Source organism: Ursus arctos, unplaced genomic scaffold, assembly GCF_023065955.2.
Source record: "Ursus arctos isolate Adak ecotype North America unplaced genomic scaffold, UrsArc2.0 scaffold_12, whole genome shotgun sequence".
NCBI lineage: Eukaryota > Metazoa > Chordata > Mammalia > Carnivora > Ursidae > Ursus > Ursus arctos.
Window position 1 is genome coordinate 50,211,365 of NW_026622786.1, and position 27,574 is coordinate 50,238,938.

Here is a 27,574-nt window from a genome sequence, read left to right on the forward strand (position 1 = left end):
GGCTTTGGAAGCCTATGGAGTGGTGGATAATGTGGTAATGAACAGTGGTCTGATTTGGCTGGAGCACAGGGTTCCTCTAGGGGTGCAGTGGGGGAAATTAGCTGGGTATGTGCCCAATAACTGAGGCTGGGATCAGGTCAAAGGAAGCCGAAGACTTTATTCTGCATCTCTGTGCTTTGACTTAAGCATCTTTGGGTCCCTTTAAAAAATTCTCCTCCTCTTTCCTAAAGAGAGTTCTGGCAGTTGCGGGTGAGGCCCATTTCCTAAAGTCAACGCGTAAGTTAAAGGTCTCAAAGCTGTCCGTGGGTGATTTAAATCTCGCACCAGAAAAGGAAACGTGTGAGAGGCGGGGTAGGGGGAACCCACTTAAGAACAACATCAACCCCCAAACGACACCAGTCCCGGGCGGGACAGACTGCCAGCGAGACCCGGGAGCGGGACGCCAGCACCCTCCGGAGCTCGAAGCCCCGCACAGGCGGGCAAGGGGGAGAGGAAGAGAGGGAGGGAGGGAGGAAGCGCGAGAGGGAGGGAGGAAGAAAGGGAGGGAGGGAGGCGACGTCATGTGATCCGCTTCCCTGCTCCTTTAAGCGTCCACAGGCGGCGGAGCGGCCACAATCACAGCTCCGGGCATTGGGGGAGCCCGAGCCGGCTGCGCCGGGGGAATCCGTGCGGGCGCCTTGCGTCCTGGTCCCATCCTCGCCGCGCTCCCACACCCCTGAAGTTTTGCAGCGCCCAGAAAGGAAGCGAGGGAGGAGGGAGCGTGAGAGGAGAGAGGGCAAAAAGCACACCCTAAAACATTTATTTCAAGGAGGAAAGAAGAAAGGGGGCGCAAAAATGGCTGGGGCAATTATAGAAAACATGAGCACCAAGAAGCTGTGCGTTGTCGGTGGGATTCTGCTCGTGTTCCAAATCATCGCTTTTCTGGTGGGAGGCTTGATTGGTAAGTGCGAGAGCTGCAAACTTTTCCCCCTTTCTGTCTTTTCGGGCCCCTTCCCTCTTTGCCTCTCGGGCTACTTGTTACAGTATCACTGCCTTGCTTCTATGATCTAATTAGTCCGGCTATTGTGCTTAAGAAAGCAGAGCTCCATGGGGCTCCGTGGGGCACAATCCAGTCTAGTGGCTAAGAGAAAAGGAGGGGAAAAAGTTTTGGCCTAGTTTCAGTATCCACTTGAAAGGAAGGAGGGGGGTGGCGGGGGTGGGAATCTTAAGCATGGCGACGGATCGCGCGAGGAAGCGCTGGGTTACAAAGTTGATTGCTGCTCCCCCCGCTTTTTCCCGCGTTCCCCCTTTTTCCTTTCCGTTCCCTTCCAATCAGCTCCCGGAGGGCAACGTAATCGACTTTATTGGGAACAACAGAAGAGTCAGGGAACTGCGCCCGGCGCTAACCCGGGAGCCCTGCTTACGGGTCTGTGATCCTTGCCTGTGTAAACGCCTTTGGTCGTCTCGGGTAGGGGGTGAGAGTTTGCGTTTTGGGTCCCGACCGTCGCGCCGACTGCTTCCTTGCCGCACCTCCCACCCCCACCTCTCAGACCCCGCCGCTGCCGCGGCGGGAGGTGGGCCCGGAGGCGGGATGCGGTAGAGTGCGGTGGGAGAAAGTCCTTGGCTGGCGCTGCGGGAAGTTGGAGAGGTAGGAGGGGAAAAGCGTATCCGAAAGGTGTTGCTCTTGGCCTCCTGCCCTCTAGCGAATCTCCCCTCCCCCACTTCTAAGAGCCCCGAGAGCCGGTGATTCTGAAGCCCCCCCCCCCAACCCGATCCTCCCCGGGCGCTCAGCAGTGCGCCTCCCGCCCCCGCCGCGGCTCCCCGCAGGTGACAGCTCTCCGGCCCCCGGCGATGGCGCCTCCCCTGGTGAGCACCTCCGGGACCTCTGGGAGCCAAACAGGCTTCCGGGTGAAGAAGATGGTCTCACGATCTTCCACTCGTAAAAACTCCCTCTTGCTTTCTCTCCATCTCCATCCATCCTCTAGCCTGGACGCACACTCGCGTCCCCTTACCCCTCGAGATTTAGGACATCCCGGCACAAACTTCAATGCCAACTTTGCAACGGGCGCGGAAGGGTGGTTTTGGCTTTCTTCGCGGATTTCTGAAACTTTGCGGAGTGGAGAGTCCACGGAGGGGCTTTCTCTGCCTGTCCCTTTGCGAGAGTCCGCGCGGCGCGGACGTGAGAGCTGCACGGGCTGGGGCACCTCGAGCCGTGTGTGTGGCGTTTTGTCTCCAGACTTGGGTTTGATGGGAACAAATTAAAGGGAGTCTGGTTCTGTAAATCACTGTAACATCCAAGCTAATTGTTTTAAACAAAGGAGAGTGGGTGAAGCTTCACCGAGGCAGAAATTTCTGGAGGAGATCATGCCTTTCTCTCTGTGTATGTATCCACAAAGCAGAAAGGGGTTCAGAGTTTTCCAAGCTCATATTCTCAATTTGGGCCAAACAGCTTAATCTTTTATTCCTGGAGCCCTCACCCCTCAAATACACACACACACAACGGGGTTTGGCTTTCCTGTTAGGAGCTCCTGTTTGGCTACGTGCAATCTCCATGTTTCCCTGTATTGGATTTTTCTAGGCTCCTAATACATTCTCTGCTGGGAGCTGAAGGCAGCCTTCCCTGTGCCCTCACAGTGATTATGCAGCGGTTACAATTACACCTCTTGTCTCCCTTGATGAGCAGTTGCAGTTAGATGCCATTGGATCTTGTGTGATTTCAGTGGCAGACCATAATTAAAATTTCTTGCACCTTGTGCTTTCAGAATTAAATTGGCCTATTATCCCTGTCTGACCTTCATCCTCTTTGAGGTTTTTGCACAAGCAGCGAACCATTACACATAGTTCCCTGGTGTTTGTTGGTGTGTGTTTCTTTTTCTTTTCCTAAGAAGCTGAGTTCCTAGCCTTGAAGAGCCCATTATCCACTGTTGAAGGTTTCTTAGGGCACTTCTTGAACTAGGATAATTTCTAGCATCTTAGTACTGTGGAGAAAGGTGCAAGAGCACTGGTGAGTAGCCGCTGGACATTAGAGTTGCTGTAGGATTAGAACAGTTGTATGTTCAAACAGGAACTTGTCTGCAGGAAATGGTGCCAAGGTTTGTTTTTCCCAGAGAATTTGGTTGGTGACCGTACTTGATAACCGTCTAAAAAGTTAGTGATAGGTCCTGTAACTAGATTCCTCTCAATAGATAAACTGCTTTAGTTCCAGCTTTTCTTGGAAAAGAAAAACATCTATGTGTAACACTTCTTGGGGGAAATTGTGAAAGTTTACTGCTTAGCTCCCTTCCTTCCTCAATTACCAAGGCTATGTCCCCACTCTGGCCACTTGCTGGGAGACGGCAAAGACCAGATGCAGTTCACCGGCCATATAGTGACTAGCCTTTATCTCAACCATTTAGAGTTTTGGTTTTTTGTGGGTTTTTTTTTTTCTGTTAAACAAATCTAGGAACTTGGGTACAGTACAAGACCCAAATATGGGGAAAAAATATCAACAAAAGGTAAGTGGGATGTTTTCCCACCAGACTTCCCTAAAATGAAAAGCAGGTGAAACTGAGCAAAGACTGAAATTTCATCCAAGTGGGCAAGTGGAATCAGTGGTTGAAGAAGCAGTTTGTAGGCTGGAAAGTTGAAGAAAAGTTCAGAAACGCCCTCCTCCATTCTCCAGTGAGAGGAGAATTCCTTCACTGCTCAATTCCACTGATATGTAGGAAGTCGGGTTGGGGGGGTTGGGGAGGGAGGAGGGGAGAAGTGTCTTTTCAATGCATCTGCAGAGGCCAAGTGAGAAAGTGAAATCTTCGCTTTGAATTGGCCATAATATATGTTTCTTTTTGATCACTGTTGTCCCCATGAAAGAAAACATGGCAACCTAGGAAGGGGAGGATCTCTATGGCAAAGTTCCTGATTGTAAGACTATAAATACCCCTTACACATATATACAAAACACAGCAACCAACCACCACCCGCAAACAATCGTGACAAACCATGCACCCCAAAGTGACCAGGCGAATCAGTTAACCAACAAGTTCATTTTCCTCACTGGTAGAGTTTTAGATGATGTTTAAATTGGTATTCGGTTGCAGCCTTCTAGAATTGATGGGGAAAATGTAAACAGTAGATAAAAAGCAAATAGGGAGAATTTGGTTTTCATTTAGCCAGCTTCAATACTTCTCTACCCCAATGGCCTCTTCAAACCGAATTTTTGTTTTGTTTTCTGCTTGTTTTGGTCATTAGTTTTTCTTGTGCCAGTGTCTCTATACTGCAAACCTTTGATGGTATTTTGTAAAAAGGCTCTAGAAAGCAGTATCTTATGTGATAGAATTTGGAGTATTCATAAATTCACTGAACTATGCCATGCTTCTGTAAAAACTTTGAGCCATTATAAAATCATGCATCTGATTGTTTTCTTATGTGTTGAGAAGGGTTCTTAAGTTTCTAGCTTCTTTGGTATTTAGAATGTATTTAAACATTTAAGAACCCCTAAAGGAAAAGAAAATATTTTTAAAGATGTAGCCTAATCTTTATCCTCCTTAAAAATAAGCCTGCAGAAAATGTAAAAAAAAAAAAAATTCCCTTTGATTTCATGTTTGGTGAATTTAGTTCACGGAGAGGCAGCTGCAGGGGTGGTAGAAAGGGGGAGGGAGAGACCATGTGCCCTGAAACAAGAGTGCAGCCTACTAAAAATCATGAACTTGAATCCCTGGCCCATTATGTGCAATTTGCTCAGCTTCAAATTAGTCATGTCTGGGGGATATAATGGTTGAAAAAGCAGGTCACTGTTCCCACCTGTTCTAAAACTGTTAAGAAGAGTATGAAGATCAGAACTGAATGAATAAAAAATGATTGCATTGTTTTAAGCATACCATAAATGAGAATATTCCAAACTTAAACTCCGAATAAGTATCAACAAATTGCCAATTATTTTATCTTCAGGGAGGATTGCTTTCTTTCAAAAGCTTACCATGAGTAACCTTTTTTGTTTTTTAATGCTGAGAATATTATGTACCTATAATATAAACATATATAATCAGTTTTCTCAATTTTTATATGGACTTATTTATTGCTTTTCAGTGGTACAGTCCATATGATTGTGCTATTATTATTTAAATGGGAACTATTGATAGTCTTGATTGTGTCCATTCATGTGAATTTTTGTTTCTGCTACTATTGTTCATTTGGAAGTTGCAGGATTTTAAGAAATCAAATAGAATTAGACTTACACAGAGTGTAAAGATTTACTTCCCAGTACATTAGGCTTTAAGCTTGTTGTGGTATATATTATATTTTAGCATATATTAATAATGCAATGCCTGTAATCTTGCGGTGTTTGGGTATCTGGTGAGAATCTCAAAAAGAACTAATCAATTGGCTTTTGGTTGATGTTAGCACACATTTTTTCTGTATTTGATTCTCCTTTTTATTTTGCAAAATTTCATACCTGACTAAACCATGTCATTTTTTCCTCTTTGTTAAACTACTGGAGTATCTGATGTGGTTTGTAGGAGTACTGTGCAATCTCAAAAATTCTTCTTGTAAAAAGGTGGGAAATTTTTTCTAGTGGAAATTATTGACTTCTTACAAACTTAATTGTTTACTTGGTTATTGCAATAAAATCATGCTTGTTGTAATAATCTTTAATCATGCTTTCATCTAATCATTCCATACAGCCTGTCTAGCCTTCTGTTGGAACTTTGCCTTTTCCTTATTCAAAGTGAGAAACATTGCCTTGAGATAATCATGTCGTGTATGGCTTTGTAAGGTTTTCAGATATCCTGCCTGAACTCATATCTAGGCTCAAAGCCTTTCCTAGCTCGTTGACATTTTGCAATAATTTGGCCTTTAATTTTTTTTTTTTAATTCATAGAGACTGAGGAAAAAGTCTTACCTTATCTTTCTCATAAAGGTGTTTCTATGGAGATTTAGAATTTGAGATTGTATAAAGTCCTTAGCTTAGAGCTCGTATGTGTCACTTACCTAACATGCAAAATATTGACTAGAGCCTGCTGTGTGCCCAGGATAGGGCTGCTGTGCCGACTAGGGGTTAGCAAAGAGGGGACTTGAAGCCTGAGTAACCTAGGAGAGCCAGAGGTAGAAAAGAACGCTTCTTAATCCAAGTTCACTAGCAAAAGATTTCCTATGATGAAGTGCCTAGCATCAGATAATTCTTATTTGCTGAGAACCTGAGAACATGTGAAATGAGAAGCCCTGTTAATTATACTGTCAAATAATTATATTATTATTTCATCTTGAAATAAATGTATTACTAAAATAACAAATGTTTAGCATGTTAGTTAAATGTGCACGGTGTACCAGACCTTACCTAATTTAATCCATGCAAAGCCTTGCCAGATTGGTAGCGCTGTACCTATTTTACATGTGAGTCAAGATTATCCAGCTAGGGTCAAAGCTCTGAATGGTCTCCAGTCAATCTGACATCAGAGCCACAATCCTCAACCATCAGTTTATCCTGCCCCTACCTCCCAAAGCCTTGACTTTGAAGATTGAGTAAATGTGGTTTAAATCCAGAAAGAGAGGATGAATAACACTGTAAATGCCGCTGCTTTCTCATTTTAATCATTAGGTAACATATCAAATGGAAAAAAAAAATCCAATATGATGATAAATGAAATGGAGTTCAGCTTTACATAACAGCAGTACTCGGCCAAGGCTAAGGGAGGACACCTTTTGAGAAGTCTGCATATGCCCATCTGACCAATTTCTTACAGGTTCAAACTGGTTCCTATAATCGTCTGAATCATCCAGTTGGCTGAGCAGCCAAGTTCATTATCCATAAAAGCGTTTGAGTTCTACTTTAAGGAAGATTACTTGATTTTAAAAATTTTTCTCAGGTTAGTGGCTTTAACACATTTATGCAGTTATATACATCAAGACTATTCCAAAGGAAGAGGAGAGAAGGAATCAGCCGGTTGGAGAGGCTTTTAGAGGGTGTGGATTGGCAGGGATGGTACAGCAATTGAAAAGAAGGGCATTTTACTCAAAGTTGACAACTCTGTTTTCCAAAGGAAATTTCTGTTTGTATACACACCCATGCCTAATCATGGGAGCATCTCAAACGAGAGGCTTCCATGCTGACACCATGAATAGGTATATTTTGTTCTTTGGGGAAAAAAATGCTGATAGACTTTCTCTATCCAAAGATTTACTGCTCTCAATTTTGATAGAGACTCTAAGAGATGATGGGAGACAGGGACCATCAAGACGTGAAATGATCATGTCTGTTTCATTTATGTCTTGCATCTTCTCTGAGGTGTTGTAAGGGTGGCCTAATAGAATAGACAGATGTGCCCAGTGTGGATATTTCTGAGAGAAGATGCCCGGATGGGGAGGAGGATGGGAGTGAAGGGGAGCTTGAGGCATTGATAATTTCAAACTTGATGATGAAAGGTGTTGCAATTACTGTTTTCATAATAGGGCTAACCTAAAAGGGTTGCTAAACAGCAGAAAAGAGCAAGTCATGTTTTAGAATACAAAAATACTTAGGTTCAACTTTTTGCCTTTTACTGCTACCTCTTCTTCCCTGCTTCCACCACATTCCACCTCTAATTAAATTTTATAGGGGAGCAAAAGCAATAATCAGATTGTCATCAGACCAGTAGTAAGGGATTTGGTTAATTATGATTTGTTGCTTTTTGAGGATTTATTGGGTGGCTATGGAAAGTATTTTACATGTATTGATTCATTGAACCATCATCACAACGTAGAGAAGCAGGTGCCTTCTCCAGATTTCAGATGAATCAGATGCTTGTTTAAGGAACTTCTCAGAGGGGACAGAGATAGGAAATGAGAGGGCAGGCACTCAAGCGCATCATCCTTGACTGAATCCTAAGTCATGCTCTTCAGTCTAAAGCCACTCTCCTATTGTTCCTTCAATTTCTACAGGAAACAAGGTGTTGAGTGTGATAAAATTGATTCTACACAGATTCAATAGAAGATGGAAGCTCAGTCTCTCCCTTTTCTGTTTCAACCTCTTTCCCAAACCACGTACTCCCCTCACTGCATGGGTACTAATCATTGACCTAGTTACTTCCTAAACAAATGATCCCAATTTTGAATACAGCAGCCATTGTAAATGTTGACCGGTGCTTGCAGGCGATGCTGGAGAGGGCCAAACCTGAGAAAATAATGCCCCAGCTCCCTCCAAAAAGAAATTCTTACACACAGCAAAGAGGAACTGAGAATTGTCATTGAAAATGTGTCAAAATAACCAAATTCCTGAATGCCTCGATTGCTTCTGGATTTAGCATACAGAATGGATCCTGCATATAGCTACTGAATACAGGAGAGGAGAATGTGGGTGTGGGAAGGAAGATAGGGGAAGAATATGGACACAGGAAAGAAAAACTAAGGCCTTTGTAGACATACGAGGCCATCTCTTTGGGACACAGCTTGTACTTGACTTTCCAAAACCTATTTCTGATACCATCCACTTCCTTCGGATTGAACTAGTGTTTCTGTCTCCTGTGCCTTTTTAAATTCGGGGACTTCGAGGGCAATTTTCTGCTCTCTCTTTTTCCTTCCTACTCCATTCTGTTAATATTTCCTGGTAAAGAGGTGTTCTTTCTTCACTATCCCCTAGGAATTATAGGGCCTTCTTAAACTGCTGGTTAATTCCCTGGGTTAACTCAGAGGCTTTATTCACAAATAGACACTTCCAAGAGAGTGGAGGTAATTGAAAGAAGAGGCCAAGTTATTACATTTGTTTTGGCAAGGCGTTATGATTTTTCATTAGAGAGAAGGTAATGGATCTGTAAATGATTGGCTCAGTTTTTTTTCAAAGCCCAGATTAATAAGGCTAAGCTCCTGAGACCTGGTTGGGGGCCAGTTAACTGCTGCCTTAGTCCTGGCTGAGCCCCTCCCAAAGAGAGAGCTCCTGATCTCCAGGCAGCATTACACAGTGAAGGGAGACCTGGCTCGAACTCTGCAGACCACCTATGGTCTCAATGATCTCAAGTCACAAAAGCTCCTTGGCTTCCCCCTCAACTGCGATGTGGGACAGAGCCCTCCTACATCATGGATGATGGCTGTGAGGAGCCCCCCTCTCTAAGACTTGGCACCCGTTGGGTGTGTCACTGAACCGGGCCCACCAAAGATGAGATTCCCAGAGGATTTTTCACTGAAGCCATCTGCTTAACCCCATATCCATCTCTCCTACATTTTTTTCTCTCTTCCTCTCTCTTCCTAGATCTGGGGCAACTTAACTGTGACATTGTTTATTTTCTATTCTTTTTTTAAAGTTTTTATTTATTTACTTGAGAGACAGCAAGAGTGAGAATGAGAGAGCACAGAGGGAGAAGCAGACTCCCCACTGAGCAGGGAGCCGGATGTGGGGCTCCATCTTAGGACTCCAAGATCATGACCTGAGCCGAAAGCAGATGCTTAACAGACTGAGCCATCCACGCATTTTCTGTTCTTTGTCTTCCTTGAGTCATCACCACTTTGTCAAACACCTCCAGATTCAGGAGGTATGGGCATGACCCAAAATATACCTGGTTTGGGTTTGAGAGTGCACAGAGAGATGATCCTGCTTTCTAACATTAATTCCCATGTTATCACCAAATGTCTCAAAATGAGCTTTCCCCAAATGGTAGATGATAATATTGTCATTAATTGTTAGTAAATAAGAATGCAAGTCTCGATCATTGTCCTAAAGCATGCACATTTTATTTTCGGAAGAATTCCTCATGTTTTTAGTTGAGGTCTGTTCATTACTTTTGCTTTATACTCAGTTAAAAAATATATATTAAGTAATCTCTATACCCAATATGGGGCTTGAACTCACGACCCCAAGATCAAGAGTCACGTGTCCCACCCACCGAGCCAGCCAGGTGCCCCTGCTTTATACACATTTTAATAGAGCTTGGGTATGCCATTTTCTAAGTCTACAACAGTTGTAATGATTTGCCACCAAAATTCACTGGCAGAAGAGAGATGTAGGAGTAAAGTAGGTAAGATGAGGACAAAGGAAGTGGGGCCTCTCAGAGAGAGGCGAGTCATTCCACACCTCAGTAGCGCCCCCTGCCGGTGGTGGTATCATTACATTGTAGGCCGGTATGATAATTGAGTCTGCGCTAAAACTGGGGATCTTATTTCTGGCCACGAGTGCAGCTTATTGCGTCCCCTTTATCTGTACACGTTGGTGGTATTTGGCCTGAATGGAAGCTGTGGGGCTTTTGCTATTAAACTGTGAAAAGGGCCTTGGAGACCATCTTACCTCCTTTGAGGAGGTATCAGAGTTCCAGGAAAGGGCAGGGACTCGGTTTACACAGTTCAAGGCAGAGCCACAGCTTGGACTCGGATTCTCCTGTCAGTCAGCACTGGAAGCATGTATCTGCTTTTGAGCTTCTGCATGCTGATCATCTGAAGGCCATAGCAGTAATGTGCAGAGAGCTCCTCGCTTGGGGTTCCTCCAGCTCTATTGACTTTTCTGTCACTTGAAAATAAAATTGTGGGGTGCCTGGGCGGCTCAGTTGATTAAGTGTCTGACTCTTGATTTTGGCTGTGGTCATGATCTCAGGGCTGTGAGATCCAGCCCCACATCAGGCTCCACACTGGGCATGGAGCCTGCTTGATACTCTTTCCCTCTCTCTCTGACCCTCTGCCCACTAACTCTCTCTAAAAAAAAAAAAGCAAACAATAACTTTAATGTCCTCTCCCTCTTGCCTTTGTATACTTGATATTCTTTAAGATTTTATTTATTTTTGTGAGAGAGAGCGCAGGAGTGAACACAAGCAGGGGAGAGGGGTAGAGGGAGAAGCAGACTCCCTGCTGAGCAGGAAGACCCATGCTGGACTCGATCCCAGGATCCTGGGATCATGACCTGAGCTGTAGGCAGATGCTTAACCGACTGAGCCACCCAGGCGCCTTGTATACTTAATATTCTTAGCAATAGAATTACGTATAGTGTTAGAATTACATATAGTGTTAACGCTGTTCTATGGGGATTTCAGAGAACACCACAGAATTTAAAACAACTAAATTCCTCCCTTGCTTGCTGAATGTGGTAGATGGGCTTCCTCCTGCTCGAGAAGATGTTGTAAATTTAAAACTTAAAAAAAACAAAAAACCCCCACAACTATGGTCCTCACTAACGCAACCAAAGTTACCATCCTTGTGTTTAGTTTTAAGACTTAATCAGTCTGAGGCTTCCTTGTCTAAAATTCTGTGACTAACTTTTCTGCTTTCAGGGAATGTCTGTGGCAGGCATAATTCTGAAGTTGTAGTGAGTCTGGGGGAAGTGACATGCCCTATATTTTTTTTGTCTGTTTTGCATACAAAAGAGACAACAAAATTGCTCATTCTTTATCTCTGCCACCTCTTTACTCTGAAGGTAATTGCAAGCAGAAAATTCAAATTGCCAAAACAGGGCTTAAAATGTTGAAGGCTCCATGCCATTATGACTGCCATGCATATTCTTGTGATTCCAGATGTACAAGTGTTATATTGTAAATTATTCCTCCTCTGCCTTTTTGTTGAAAGTAAGCAGAATCACAATGCACTATTTTTTCTGCATCCTCTGATTTAGCGGGAATGAATATGGACTTTTTTATTGAGGTATAATTAACATATAATGTTAGTTTCAGGTGTACAGCATAATGATTTGATATTTATATATCTTGTGAAATGATCACCACAATAAGTCTAGTTACCATCTGTCCCTATACAAAGTTACCAAGTAGTTTTTTCTTGTAATGAGAACTTTGAAGATTTACGGTTTTAGCAACTATCAAATATGCAATATAGTATTATTGACTGTAGTCACCCTGCTGTGAACTAATTACATCCCCATGACTTATTTATTTTATAACTGGAAGTTTGTACTTTTTGACCTCCTTTACCAATTTTGCCTAACCCCAAACCCCACTCCCCTCTGTTAACTACCAATCTGTTCTCTGTATCTCTTAGTTTTGTTTTGTTCGTTTGTTTTTCAGATTTAGATACAAGTAAAATCATGTGGTATTTGTCTTTGAGTTATTTCACTTAGCATAATATATTCAAGGTCCATCTTTGTTGCAAATGGCAAGACCTGACTCTTTTTTATGGCTCAGTAGTATTCCATTGTATATATGCACCGTATACACATATGCACCATCTTCTTTATCCATGCATCTATCATTGGACACTTAGGATGTTTCCATAGTTTGACTCTTGTAAATAATGCTGCAATGACCATGGGGATGCATATATTTTTTTTGAATGAGCATTTTCGTTTTCTTTGGATAAATACACAGAAGTGGAATTGCTGGATCAGATGGTCATTCTATTTTTAATATTTTGAGGAACTGCCATAGGTTTTCCACTGTTTACATAGTGGCTGCACTAAGTTATATTCCAGCCTTGCACAAGGGTTCCTTTTACTCCACATCTTTGCCAACACTTGTTATATCTTGTCTTTTTGATACTAGCCATTCTAACAGGGGTGAGGAGATATCTCACTGTGGTTTTGATTTGCATTTCCGTGGTGATTAGTAATGTTGAACATCTTTTCGTGTGTCTGTCAGCCATCTGTATGACTTCTTTGGAAAAATGTCTATTCAGATTCTCAGCCCATTTTTAAATCAGATTGTTTGGTTTTTGTCATTGTTGTTGTTTAATGAGTTGTGTGAGGTTTTTTGTGTTTTTGTGTGCGTGTGTGGTTTTTTTTAAGCTTTTTAAAGTTGTCTTTAAACCCAACATGTGACTCAAACTCATGACCCTGAGATTGAGTTGCATGCTCTACGGGCTGAGCCAGCCAGGCACACGAAGTTCTTTATGTATTTTGCATATTAGCCTCTTTGGGGATATATGTTTTGCAAATATTTTCTCCCATTCAGTAGATTTTCTTTTCATTTTGTTGATGGTTTCCTTTGCCGCACAGAAGCTTTTTAGTTTGACATAGCCTTGCTTGTTTATTTTTGCTTTTGTTGCCTTTGCCTTTGAAGTCAGATCCAAAAAATCATCGCCAAGACCAATGTCAAGGAGCCTACTAACTATGTTTTCTTCTAGGAGTTTTATGGCTTTAGGTCATACATTCAAGTCTTTAATCCATTTTGAGTTCATTTTTGTGCATGGTGTAAGATAGTAATCTAATTTCATTCTTTTGCATGTGGCTGTTCGGTTTTCCCATTTATTGAAGAGACTGTCATTTCCCCATTGTATATTCTTGCCTCAAATCTTGACTTTTAAGTCTCTGTTTAACATGGTTGTCTTTAGGTGATCACAACCAAAAATTGGGTTCCATATTTTATCAAATCCAGCCCTTTCTCAAGGCAAATCAGGTCTTTTTGAGGCCCTGTTCTTTTTACTCTGGGTTCTTACAGATTTTATCTGCTCTCACTTAGGTTGTAACTTGCCCGAGAACGGAATGCCTTAAATGTGGAGAAGACACGTCCCCACATTCCTTTCTTTTCTCTGTTCTGTTGAGCTAGTTCTGGCTTGTGTGAAATGGGCTCCAACTTTAGCCCCAGCATGCCTGAGCTAAGCGAAGTTGTAGATAAGATTTTTACTGAGGCTTTCAAAAGACTGAACCATGGGGCCTGGAGGTCCCTGATAGACCAGGCCTTCATAAGCATACAAAGGATCAGCTTCTTCAGAATTCTAAGGGGTGGGGGGAGAGGGCTCAGCTGTGATAGGAAACCCTGGGACCTTAGGCATCCTTTTAGTTACCCTTCCTCCTTATTTTACAAAGTTTGCAGTTTCCTGAGAGAACTGGTGTTACATCCCTAGCATCATTCTTTTTTTTTTTTAAAGATTTTATTATATTTATTCGACAGAGATAGAGATAGCCAGAGAGAGAGGGAACACAAGCAGGGGGAGTGGGAGAGGAAGAAGCAGGCTAATAGCGGAGGAGCCTGACGTGGGGCTCGATCCCAGACGCCGGGATCATGCCCTGAGCTGAAGGCAGACGCTTAACCGCTGTGCCACCCAGGCGCCCCCCTAGCATCATTCTTTAAACATATCTAAGCAGAAAAGAGTTTTGCACTATGAGGACATGATATTTCTGGATAATAGTTGATGAAAGAGAAATAAACAGGATACTTTGTAGGCACAAGATTTTTAAACTAAAAGGACACTCAAGGTCATCTTTCAAATAGTGTGTTTCTTTCTTTTTTTTTTTTATAGGTATCAGAAGAATCTTCCCATTCTCCTCCTCCTTGCCTCACCCACCTGTTAAAAAAGGGAAAGAGAAAAAATAGAGTTTGGGAGAAGGATGAGCAATACATTTGGGATTTGAACAAAATCAGCATAAGGATATATTTGAGACAATAATAGTTCTTTGTCAGGTCTTGGGTTAGTTACTGATACCAGCTCCATCCAGGAAAGTCCTCTTGCTCACCTTAGCGTAAGTCTCCTGGCTAACCAGAACTGCTGCAGTAATTTTGAAAATTGCCTTTGATGACTTGGGCTTCTTAGGGGATTCCTAGGAAACAGTCACTCTATAAACAAGGCGTTGGTTCAAGGTTTTCCTTATGATGTTTCTGTTTTTGATAAACGTATTGGTCCTTTCATTCAGAGTGATCAGATTTCTAACTGATGGCTTGTGGTTTTAAGGCTGATCAATGGGTATGATCTGGTTTGTTAGCAAACTTGCTTTGTAGCTTAGACAAACCATTTACATGCTGTGAGCCTCAGTTTCCGCATTTAAAATTTCCCCTGGGGTACCTGGCTGGCTCTGTCGGTAGAGCGTGCAACTCTTGATCTCAGGATTATGAGTTCAAGCCCCATGTTGGGTGTCGAGCTTACTTAAAATTTCCCCTTCATAGGAAGGTTGTAGATTTAATGAACTTAAAGTTACCTACACCTACGTGTGAGATCAATTCATATATGTTAGCTATTTCCCTGATTTACAAGTTGTCACTAATTAACTTCCTCAAGGTTCCTCCTTTCTCTCTTTCTCTTTCTTTTCTCTTTCTCTCTTTCTCTCTCTCTTTTGAGTCATCCTCTGTCTGGTTAGGCTCATGGCAAGGTATTTCTGCTCCTTAGTGAAGTACATAAAATTAGAAACCCAGCAACCCTGCTTGATAGCCTTCTATTAGGCACAATCCATGCTAGCCAACAATTTGAGAAGCATGTCATTTACCCATTTGGTGAATTAGAGTGATTCACTTTTTGAGTCAGTCAGTGGTAGTTTTCACCGAGGTTTAATTTGAATCCTAAATTTTGTCTTTTAAAATGCTGGACCAGTTTTCATGGCTCTTTATAGCATGGATAAGCCCAGGTAGCAAGTCTTTTAAATAGATATCACTCAATACATGGAAGGGGTATATTCCATCCATGCTTGCTGTAAAATGAATCCCAGTTGTTCTGTTTTAAATTATAAAATTGAAGTCATCATCCATTGGGAAATTTTTTGCTTCCAGATATAACATAAATGACAAAGACCTTTGAAAGTCAAACTTCTAGGGAAAAAAAATGATGATCTTTTTTCTTATAAAATATTAACTACTGAGACATTAGCTAGAATTATAATGCTATAGTATAAGAAATTATAAACAAAAAATAAAGATGAAAATATAACCTCTATAAGACTGTAAGCTACATGAGAGCAAAGAAGGGTCTAATTTGCTTATCTTTAACTTGAGTGGTTACACAGTGCAATGCAGCAGAGCTGCCCAGAAATACTTATAGAAGAAAGAAAGAAAGAAAGAAAGAAAGAAAGAAAGAAAGAAAGAAAGAAAGAAAAAGGAAGGATGGAAGGAAGGATAGATGGAAAGAAGGATGGAAGGAAGGATGGATGGATGGAAGAAAGGAAGAAACACTTTGCATTTGGACTTACTGCAGAGATAGCTAAAATGCTTCAACTTTTAAGATCTGCCCTAAGACTTGTAACGTTGTATTCCAAGCTATTCTTTTATAATTAAATGAGGAGGTTTCTTACTATTTGCTTGAACCTAAAAGATTGTTCCACCTTCACGGTTTGTATGCTTTGATATATAAAAGTGTATAATTTTTTGAGTTTTGGAAAGAGACCTTCTCGTATTATATTGTGGAGACTAAGGCCTAGAGGAGTCACAGTGAGATAGTAAGATGGGAAGGAAGTGTCCCGACCACTAGTGGAGTGTTTCGTTATCCATGCCTATGGTTACGCTGATTACTGTTCTGTCTGATCTACGTATTTGGTCTTCACTTGGCCATAAGGGCAGAGAATTGACTGACTGCTTGGTTGATGAAGTTTGCTGGAAGGAAGGGAACACACACTACTATCTGTATTTTCCAAACTTTGAATATTCAGATGAGAACGTTGAATGATGGCAATTTTGTGCTTTATTGTCTTTAAGAAGTAAATGTGTTTCTTATGCTCCACGAGGGCTGGTTTTTAGGGCCTTCTTTAAGAAGACCAGATAGTTTGTTTAGATCTCTATAAACTTTTAAAGATGGGAAATTCATCTTTCAGAGTTTCCCTCCTAAGAATGTTGCAGACGCATTCGCAGTTCTTCATAGAGATGGGTAATATATTGACGATGTCAGTTGTCCTTGACAAGAAAGCCTAATACATGCAAATAACCACCTCTGCATTCCATGTGTTCAGCTTGTGGACTGGTGTGTGGGAATGAATTCCTCCACACAGTTGTCTAGGTTCCTGAAGTGTATGCAAACGTGCGTGCTGTGCTCAATGTGTGCCTGGGGGCAGAGAGGAACTTAGGCCTATTGGCCTTTCTAGTGGAGCAGGTGGAGATGGGAGGGAGCATTGTGGAGGAGGGGGTGCAGAGCTGGCGTGAAGTAAGGGGGCAGGGAGGCTCTGGTGTTGGGAGAATGTAGGGGCTTGAAAGGCAGCAGGAGTCCCTCCTCATCTGGGTCATCCTGTACTCTCTTCCTCTAAAATAATGACACTTTTTTTCTTTTTTTTGGCAATGGACCCATCCAGAACTCCAAAGACTGGGTAAAACCACACTGGCAATGGGAGTTTGCTATTCTAAATGTAAGCAAGAGCTGTGGGGTTGGAAGACCTGGGTGCACATCCCGGCCCCACCACTTGCTGGCTGTGCGGCCCAGAGCAAATGACCTCATCTCAGAGCCTGAGTTTTCTTGTCTCTCAAATAGGTAAAATGGGAGCAGTAATGTTCATCATATGACATTTCTGTGAGGATTAAATGACTTAAGTGAAAAGATTAATGAGGTAAAAGAATGTGTCCAGTGCCTGGCAAATAAATGGTAAGCACTTGGAATATGCTAGGTGCTGTTTCATCGTTAGTGTTATTCTTTTAACCCGGGAGTGAGTTCCAGGAGTGATTCACCTGGAGTCCTTTGGGAGGCTGACATAGGTTTTCTGTCTGCTCTGTCAGGTCTAGGTTGCCTTGTGTACATTTAAAATCTAGAGATTAGGATCATACATTTTTGTTCCCTCCTAATTTTTGTTTATGTTTTTGAACAAGAATACAGTGATGTGAAAGGCATTAAAGACAAAGAAAAAAATCCTGAAATCCCACCATTTTAATACAAATCCATGTTAATTTTTTATTCTTTCCCTTTCCGTGACTGAATATTTCCAATTTCATATAAAAAAGTGGGAAACCCTAGTTAGCAGAGGCTGAAAAGTTTTTTGTTGTTGCCTTCACCAATTGAATGTTTACTTTGGAAATTCAGCAGTCAGCTCCTCCTCTCCTCCTCCTAAACTTTCCTGTAATACTTAACTCGAGATTGCTTGTTGAACCATTGAACCATGGGAAATTCATTTTCAAAATCTGCTTAATTGCTGTGAGACTTTTAATTTGTTCTGGATGATGGTGCTAATGTCTGGGAACTGGGACTGAAGCCCTCCTAAGTTGTTAATTCAATCAGCCGCTGTGTCCTTGCCATGCCTAATGAAGGGGGGGGGGCATCCAGATCCTTCTCACAAAGAGGCTGGGTCCCTCCTGACCACCTCGTCAAAGATGAATAAGAGAGGCCCCACAGTTAGGTCGAACACTTGGGGCAAATTACCAGGGTGTCGGTCCATGTTATCCAAAGCCCTGGGTTGAACTTCTCAAAATAATTATGAAGTAGGTTTTATGTAAGACCACAGAGTTTGAAGACATGGATGGGTTTTGTGTGCATGGTGTTCACACCTGCTATTCTGCAAAATTCTTTAATCACTGAGCTTCTGTTGTGGCTCTGTCTATAATCTGTAAGATCATAAACATCACCCCCAGACCATTGATATTCCCGTTAACCACTGAAGTTTTCCATGGCGAGACTGGTGAAAGCTTGCTCTGTCCTCATGATAAATTAGCTTGTTTATTCCTCTTCTGCTTATTTCTATCCTGCTGTTGATTAGTGTAATGAAGCAGAAGTCCATTGTGTATGTTCATTGGGTAGCGATCCTCTGGCACCAAAGGGGGTAATTGAGTAGAAAGGCAGAATGCTGTTGGTGCATGGGAGAAGTTAACACCACATGAGGTCACCAGGCTTCAAGCTTTAATCAATGTGGACACAATGCAATTGAGATTTTGAAAAGGGTTTGTTTATAGTGTGAGAGTAAGGGTCAGTAGTTAATTTGAAATGCTGTAGGTGTGTTTTCCTTGAACCAAGAAGGTACAGAGCATGTGTCATAGAGGATTGTAAATATCCTCAAGGGAGGGATGTAATTGGGGTAGAGGTTTAAAAAGAAGGGCATTTAAGAACTTCAGTGTACTTATTATTGACCCATCCATGCTTTATTTAAACTTTTACCATTCTTCAAAATGGGAAAGAGACTGTAGAAGAAACACTTGTAAGTCTAGTATAGAGGCACAGCACTACCAAGAAACAACTTTTTTTTTTTTTCTTTTCTAAAGCAGCGATTTCCTTTGGGAAGAAATCTGGAGTCCTCTAAAATATTGCTTGTACTACTACTGTGTGCTAATTCTAAAAGAATTCTCATTCTCAGAAGCTTCTATCTTCTGGGATTTTTAATTGCCATGGCTTGAATGAGATAATATGAAAACCATTAACCCGTTTACTTGTTCATACTACTGTCCTTTCCATTTCAGTCTCTCGTCTATACCAGGCACATCTGTCTGCTTTTTGAATTATCTTTGGCATTTCCCTCCATTACTTTATTACCTCAGTTTCAACAGCTAGAAACACCATACTTCTATGATCACCCTGGCTGATTTGAAAGTAAAGAAGGTCTTGTCCTTTTGTTGCAGGGAAGTTTTGCAGGCCAACATCTGGTTTTCAGAAATGACTACAGGAAAAGAATGTAGACATGGTGGTAGAGCCAGAGGTTTGACATGGACTCCCAGGTGCTTTGTTGAGGGTATGTTAAATTTAGGTGATGAATTCATACTCTCACTACCTCACATTTATATAGTGCTGTTATCCTTCTTCAGAGCACTTTCTAGAAATCCTCTCGTTTGGCCTTACCAATAGCACTCTAAGATAGATGGGTTCACCAAGGATATTCACATTTCAAAGTTATGGAAACTGAGAGGGAGAATAGCCCTGTTTGTGGTGAGTTTTGTTTGTGAAGGTTTGACTTGGTGAGATTTGTTTGTGGTGGAATTACTCTGGGGATTTGAAGTTTAATTGCTATATGATGATACTGAAGATTGGGGGAGGAGCTTGTATTTTTTTTTTTTTTTAATGCGGAGAATTATTTGTCATAGAAGTCACTGTATGTTAGCCAAACATTACTTTTTGAGCTGTCTCCAGGAAAAGTCAATGCCATCAGTGGTCCATTTTCTTCACCTCTACCTGATAAAATACTCAGATGTTCCTATAAACAGTTGTTGAGTATGTAAGGAGTATCTCTTTGAAGGATCAACAAATTTCAGCCTCCTGAGAATATCCAGATGTTTTGATCTTTTCCTCAGCAGAATCTGGGTCTTTAGAACCCTGTGGTAAATCTTAAGAAGGAGCTAGAGAGCGCCTAGATGAGAGTGAAACTAATTTACTATGTTTAGCTAGTGAAAGTGGTTGTGGTGTGGTCACTCACTGCATTAGCACTTCTGTGTGCCTTCCTCCGTTATTTTTGTCATGCCAATAAATATGCATCGAAAGGCCATTTTTGATGTTGGTATGATGTTCCATAGAATGGATGTACTGTAATTAAGTTACCCAACTTCCTGTATCTGAACATTGATGATATTTCCATCTCGGGGACTGTATTTTAGCAATGCTGGGGAAACTTTCCTTGTAGTTAAATTCTTGACCATACCCTTAATTATTTCCTTAGACACTTCATTCTATGAATTTATCTTAGGTCAGAAGACATGCTTATGGGGTGCCTGGGTGGCTCAGCTGATTAAGTGTCCAACTCTTGATTTCACCCCAGGTTGTGATCTCAGTGTTGTGAGATGGAGCCCTGCATGGTTGGCTCTGCTCTCAGCAGGGAGTCTGCTTCTCTCTCTCTCTCTCTGTCCCTCTCCCTCGGCCCCTCCCCTTGCTTTCATGTACTTGTACTCTCTCTCTCTCTAAAATAGATAAATAAAAATAAGAAAAGCCATGCTCATTTTTAAAGATTTTGATTGAGACTGCCAACTTGCCTTTCGGATCAGTAATAACCACCAGAGAACCCATGGGTCAAGTCTGGAAGTGTCCATCTCCCTGCATCTTGGCCAGTCCTGAGCATTGTTTTTATTTTTTTAAATTTTCTAATGTGCCAAGAATATCTTCTGTTAATTTACATGTCTTTGATTAATAGTGAGGATGCATCTATTTTCCTATGCTTTCTGGCTATTTATATTCTTTTGTGATTTGCCTGGTTATTTCTTTCCTTCATTTCCATCCCTGTAATACAACTTCTTAGAGATTAGGGAAAGAGAGAAGACTTACTGGGGAGAATGGTTCAGCCTAATTCTACTGATAGCAGAACCGTGAGTTTCCCTGTTGCACTTGCCCCCTCCACTCTCCCATCTGTGTGGTTGAAGAGAACCTTCACCTCTGTCTCCAGTGATGGGCACGTAACCAAGCCACAGTAAACACCTGGCTCAAGTTAGTCTACCCAGAGTGAATTCTGAGGCTTGTTGGAGGCCACCAGAAAGAGATATCTTTTTCTTACTGAACTTGAACCCAGATAATATGAGCCTAGAACTGTTGGAGTCCCTCTAATGAAGCCTGAGAATGAAGCTAATAAAATATAAGGTAGAATTCAGGGACTGTAGAGAAGTGAGGTCTGTTCACATAATGTGATTTCTCAAAGCAACCTCTTTCTAAAGACGGCTCTGTCTCTGGACATTTTTCAGCTTCACCTTGTTAATTGATTCATTTGATTTTTGCTAAAGCAACTGTGAGCAAGATTTCCATTTCTCTTGCAACCGAAAGACCCCAGACTGATGCACTTACGGCATTTTGGTTTAAGGATAGGTTGATGACCGTTTCTATATTGCAGAAGGTGTATTTGGAGAGTTTGCTCAGGTTTCATGGAATAAGTCTTCTGTAACAATAAAATATAAAATCAGGTATGGAACCAACCTCTGGAGGCATAGCTCATCCAACCAGAGTAGTGGTTGAAATGGGGTGTGTGTGTGTGTGTGTGTGTGTGTGTATGTGTGTGTGTATTGTACCACTGTTGGAGCATCAAGTGGCTGGTGAAGATCATTAGTGACAATTCCTGGAGCTTGGCCAGGCTGTTGGCTTTGAAGTAAAGCTCATTGCAACACGTACTCCTGCTGAGCTGGATGTCTGTGTGAAATGGATGGCAACAGGATGTCCCAGCAGCTAAAATGAGGTTCTTGAAGGCATAGGAGAAGCTTTAATGACTGCCCAAGCAGAGCAGTATTTCTGGGGATGGTTGGGAAACTTGAGTAGATGTTACAGTGGCTTGAGGTTTCGTTAGGACATCCAAGAGTCTGTGAAGCAGAACAAAGAATGAGGCAGCACATGTTAGAATAGTCCCTGAACTGGGTTAGTGATGGGCTACAGACGGAAGTACACACGTGGCTCTTGCCTTCAACCAACTTAAATTTGATTGGAGAGACAGGATCGATAACATTAGACAGTTTGTCGTTAAGGTCAACGTTGGGTGAAATAGAATGTGTTCTAAGCATTTTTTAGATCAGATAAAAAGTTTTTTTTTTTAAGAACTAGAGAGTTTGCTCTGGGTCTTTAAAGTATGGGATGGTCATTTGAAGCACAACTTGATGTATATAATTCATGACAAGACTCACCTCATTTAAGGCATTGAATTAAAAATGAGCTTAATAGAAAAGACCATGAGCAGAATATCAAGAGATCTGACTCTAGCCCCATTTGCTTCCCTAGACGTGTCTTTCAATCCTCATGCTTCTCTTGCTTTTATTATTTGCTAAGTGGACCTGGTAATGCTTTTCCTTGGCAAATAAAAACAGAGGCATGTCTTTCTCAAAGCCAAATATATTGGCCTTTCCACCCATTTCTTTTCTTTTTATTAGAAAATCCTCAGTAAATTTGTTTAGATGGTGATTAAGGTATATTTTAGTACTTGGCTGAATTCTGAGGAATAGAAAGAGGTACAAGGCCTGATCGTCTGCTCATCTATGGTGTTATGGAAAGAAATCATTGGATATAAAATGAACGAATTTGGAAATTGACCACTTGCCAGCTACGAGACTAGGTTTGCTTTTAGTATCCCATCCATAACCTACCATAAATCGGTAGGATCTATGATAATGATGTATAAGAAGATGGAGATGATGGCGTAGATGGCACTTATCTTTTGTACGACACCAAAGACAAAGTGGCCCTGTTTTAGCTGATAGGCAGGACATACACAAGAATATTATTAAGACAACAAAGCAGTACATTAGAAAATGTTAGGTAGTATTAATTGAACATTTACTGTGTGCCTGGCAATATGCTAAGTGTTTTATATGCATTATCTCAACTGCTGAGGTGGTTGAGTTGGTAATGAGAATCTTTTTCTCACTTTTGTTTTTATGTTTAAAGGTCTCAGAGACAGGAGGATCCTTAAAGCAGTGATTTGGACTTCCTTAACTTGTTCATTGTATTTTTTTAAAAAACCTTTTATTCTAAAAGCAATGGCGTTTGGGGGACAAAACCTGGAGGGGGTTGTAAATTGACCAGAAGGTTTACAAATACCCGCAAGGACAGGCTTATGTTAGACATTGTGGGCAAATCCATTCAGCCTAGGGCCTTCGGTCGGTATTTTCCTTTGTGAACTCTTTTGCTGAATGTCCCATCATCCTTTGTTGAGATGAGGTCCTGTTCATCCTGTCTGCTTTCACGACATGAATGTTTTAGGAACTCTCCACAGACTGGCTGGATTGTCTCTCTGGGCTATGAACAGATTGTGTGGGTGATGAGACAAGTAGGAAAAGACTCAGCAGTCAACAAAGCGAGTGGAAAGCTCTTTCTCTGGCTTTCAGAATGGAGCTTAGACACAAAGGAAACTTCGTTAATCATGCCTCCTTTGTAATCAGAATGGTGGAGGCATTTTTTTCAGCCACTATTATTTTGTCCTCTGTCCCGTCTGAGTTAAACCAATTGTTAATAGCTAATTGAGGGGTTAAAAATTTCCCAGACACAGCCAGGCAGAATCAACTTCACTTGATAAGGGAGTGGGTTGGTTCTGATTGGAAAACCCAGGAAGGTGTGGTGCAGGTTTCCTGTGGTCGTGGCACTGGTCTGGTAGGATACCCTTGTCCAAGATCTACATGGTGGCAGCTTTGTGCTTAGATGATGAAAATTTCAGGTGTGTGTGAGAAGTGGAGAAGAAATGAGTAAGACTTGGGAGTTCAGGTGAGTTTACAAGATTCAATCACTTTTTTAGTACTAAGTTGCTAAAACAAGCACTGAATGGAAAACTCCAAGCATCTCGATTACTGAGCAACCTTAGACAACTTACTTATTTAATCTTTCTATAGTTGCTTTCTTAGAAATCAAAGGATAGTAATCTTTGGTAGCCACTTAACCAGCATTGTGTAAAATAATGAGACTAAATGCTTTGAGTGCCCTGGAGATGAAGAGATAGGGAAAATTCTCTTACGTATTATTCATATTTAATATGGAAAGATGAATCAGTATATATATATATATATATATATATATATATATATATATATATATATATATTTTTTTTTTTTTTTTTTGAAAACCTGTTATGCTTTCAGCACCTCATTTTTATAAGGGAAGTTGTGTGCCTTAGAGGTTGTTATAATAATTTAATTTTCCAAGACAAGTCCTGCAAATTTACAATGTGGTTGGTTTTCTAAGAGGAAAGTTTGAGGTTAGCCCTGTGCTCTCCATTCCCTGACTCCGGTGGTGAGATGTTGTATAACAAATTCTTGGTTGAAGGTGAAACAAGGGTCGTGAAACCAAAGGCAATATTAGGTGTTTATAAGAGAGCTAATCAACTATTACTCTAGCTATCCCCTAGCTGTGTGTTTGCCTGTTTTCTTTTAATGGACTTTTGAAGCCAAAATAGTGAGAGGTGGCTGTAAATTCCAAGAAAGAGACATCACAGTGTTTTAGGATTGGAAGACAGAAGAAAGAGCTGCCTGATTCTTGGTCTTCCTTTTTTAACCCTAGTGCCCTAGCTCATGGTCATGTGTTTGAAGCAGAAGGAAAAAATCCCCCCCAGAGTCTTCCCCTCTTATATCTTGTCTCACCTAAATATTTTCTTCCCAGGCACAACTGGAGTTTACCTCTCCTCTTATAGTGATGAGTTACTGCTGGTACTTTCTGTCCAGTGGACACACCCACTGCCCCTACCCGCCGTTTGTCTGTTTTCAGCAGGAATTGACTATTTCCTGATTCTTCAGAGAAGCAGATTCTTGTTTTGTAAGGTGCCTGAGAATTTATCTAGTCCAGCCTCACCCACACTGGGGTCTCCCAATGGGGACGACCTCCCTGCCATCACCTTCCCATTTCAGTGATGAGTTAGTTGTTCTCTAGACAGCTTGTTTAATTTTTCAGTCCAGTTGAAACACTATGATGGTTAAATGTTCTTTCTTATCATTTAGTGGAAAACTGGCTTCCATTATCTCATCGTAATTTCCCCTTACAAATCCTGGATTTTCCTTTTGAAATAATCTAGAACACGTGCTTCCGTTCTGTTAGATGGTAGCCTTTCAAATAATTGAAAACGATTACCATTTCTGTCCGTTGACTTTCTATTTTCCAGGTGAAAAACACTCTCCTCGTCTGGTTTTGACTCCTTACCATACTTGCTGTTCCTCTCTGGTGATTGTATTCCCAGTCAAGATTAAGTTTATCTCGGCTACTATGGCAACTAGCTACTGCTTGTTGTTTCTACTTAGAGGAAACCACCATTTTCCTGTTTGCAGTAGAAAATCCATAATTTAAAAATCAACATGGTAACGTCCTTAGAACAGAGGCATTTATATTGCTGGTGGTCAGTTTATTGCAGGGAACTGTGAGTTCTGCAACAGTCTATGCTCTGGCCTCGCCATTTTAACTCCTAGAACTTACACCAAATGCATTTCCCAGATCTATCTCTGCATTGGTTTTTCTCATTAGGAGACATAGTGTGGCATGAGTCAAAAAGAGACTGTAGGCTCAGATGAATTTAGGTTCAAACCCCAGTTCAACCACTCACTGGCTATGACCTTGGATGAGTTATTTACATTTCAGAGCCTCATTTTACTCCTGTCTAAGTGAAGACAATATCTACCACTTATGTATAAGAATGAAAATCAATCAAGTTAAATTCCCTAACCCAATGCCTGGCACATAAGAAATTTCCAACAAACGGTAACCGTTATAATCATTTACGATTTGTAGATAACAGCCCGATGCAGGCAGTCCAGCATGCAGACAACTGTAACGGTCATGGGTTGTTGAGAACTTGGGATCAAAATGACTTGTGGGGTGTAAGTATTTCTTCTACGCCTGGGTGGTTAGGATGAAACAGGGGTTCTTAACGAGGAGCAGTTTTGCCCACAAGGGGATATTTGGCAATATCAGGAGACGTTTTTGATTTTCATAACTTGCTGGGGGAGGAGGGAAGATGCTATTAGCAACTGATGGGACTAGCAGCTAGCATCCTACAATGTACACAGTGGCCCCCAAACAGTTATCCAGCCCCAAATGTCAGTAGTGCCTAGGTTGAGAAACCCTGGGATAGAAGGACTGGGGCAGGGCATCCAAGAATATGAAGAAGGAATTGGCAGGTGTAGCTCTCTGATGGTGAGGAGCCCAGACTTTGGACAAAATATTGAAATAAGATGATGACCTAGTGTAGCTGTAGCTCTAACCTCATATAGTCTAGCCCCATAATCCTAACGTGCCTTTCTAAGACGTCAGTGCTTTCCAACTTCCCAATGTCATGTGCTAACTAAATAAATCCTGCCAAAGGTTTATATGAGGTTTTTGTGCCTGTTATCCTTTTTTTTTTTTTTTTTTAAATGTAGACCCTACTAAAGACATGACTGACCTTATTGGTCCAGTCTTGAAGTAGTGATTCTGTTACAGAAATGGGCAATCAACCAAAAATGAATTTAAAATAATAACTTCAATTCTTTGTTTATACTGCCAAAACATGATAAAGAAGGCGTATAATCTGTAGCAATATTTCTAGAAACCCCCTTGTCTTTCCCCTCCATTTGATGCTTCTAGCCTCTTCCAAAATCTCTCACAGACCTCCTCTGATAAAACTGCTCCCCCAGCCTAAGCCTGTCTTCTCTACTGGCCCCTTTCTCTTGATTGTGTATCATGAAAACCCAGACAGTCCATCTAGCAACAGCTGAACTCTCATGGGGGTAGGGGGGAGGAGGGCAGGCAAGGGGGTGCAACAGAACAGGCAAAAAGTGTTCTCTGTATCTGTTGGGAGGAGGGGAAAGAGTAGGGAAGACCCATGTTAATACTTTTGGCAAATTATTTTATAATTATTACAAATTATTACAAATTATTTTATAATTTGTGAAAATAATTGTGGAGGAAAGATGTTAATAGTCCCATTTCACTGAGGAGAAAACTAAAGGCAAATTCTGTGTTCCCTCAAACAACAGTCTGCTTAGGATATCACTGGGATATTTCTCAGGGAATGACATCTTAAACATTCAAGTTAAAGTTCTTCTAGAATCATCTCTGATTTGGGGGGCTAGTCACTGAGAGACAAGGAGAACTTCTGTCTTTAATGACCTAAGTTCCCAAGATCTAGACCTTTTAGTTCCCTAAATGTTGGTTAACACATCCCTCAGGGAAAGATGCCAGGATAGAGAACAAGGAGTATGTTGCCATCTCCCCAGATTCTTCTTCTTCATCTGTTGGCAGCACTGTTATTATCAAGTTAACATTTAAGGCCTCACTATGTGCAAGGTGCTGTAATAGGCTCTTTCTATTAATTATTTTATCTTCACAAGAAACCTCTGAGGTGGGAACTTGGTAGAATTTTACAAAGGGAAACTGGCATCCTGTAAAGCATGTGAGTTCTCTGACTGAATTGCTAGTAAGTAACAGAAATGGGATTTGAATCCCAAGGTTTTTTTGCTTCTATAGCTTTGGCTTTTAATTTTTCTCATTCTGATTTTTAGAACATTTTGTATTTTCTGCAGCATAAAGAACGCTTCCTGTAAAAGCAATTCCCTTGCTGCACTGTAATCATCCTTTTTCTCCTATGGAATATGTAAAGGGTAATCTGGGTAAGTTTTGAAATATATTAAGAATCCAACAGTTTAAATGAAAATTTGAATGTTATGAATTGATGTCTCATTAGCAAATTTTGTCAATGATCTTTCGGCTTAGG

The 27,574-nt window shown here is 41.4% G+C and overlaps 1 protein-coding gene across 1 annotated transcript in view; it reads left to right on the plus strand.

Annotated features, from left to right (window-relative positions):
- Nucleotides 1–399: 399 nt before the first annotated feature.
- The window catches only part of WLS (Wnt ligand secretion mediator), a 98,791-nt gene continuing 71,616 nt past the window's right edge, over nucleotides 400–27,574 (plus strand). Inside the window, exon 1 of the mRNA XM_026497839.4 lies at nucleotides 400–940. Within this exon, the coding sequence (XP_026353624.2) occupies nucleotides 835–940 (106 nt within the window). The 5' untranslated portion in view covers nucleotides 400–834. The remainder of the gene's footprint in view (nucleotides 941–27,574) is intronic.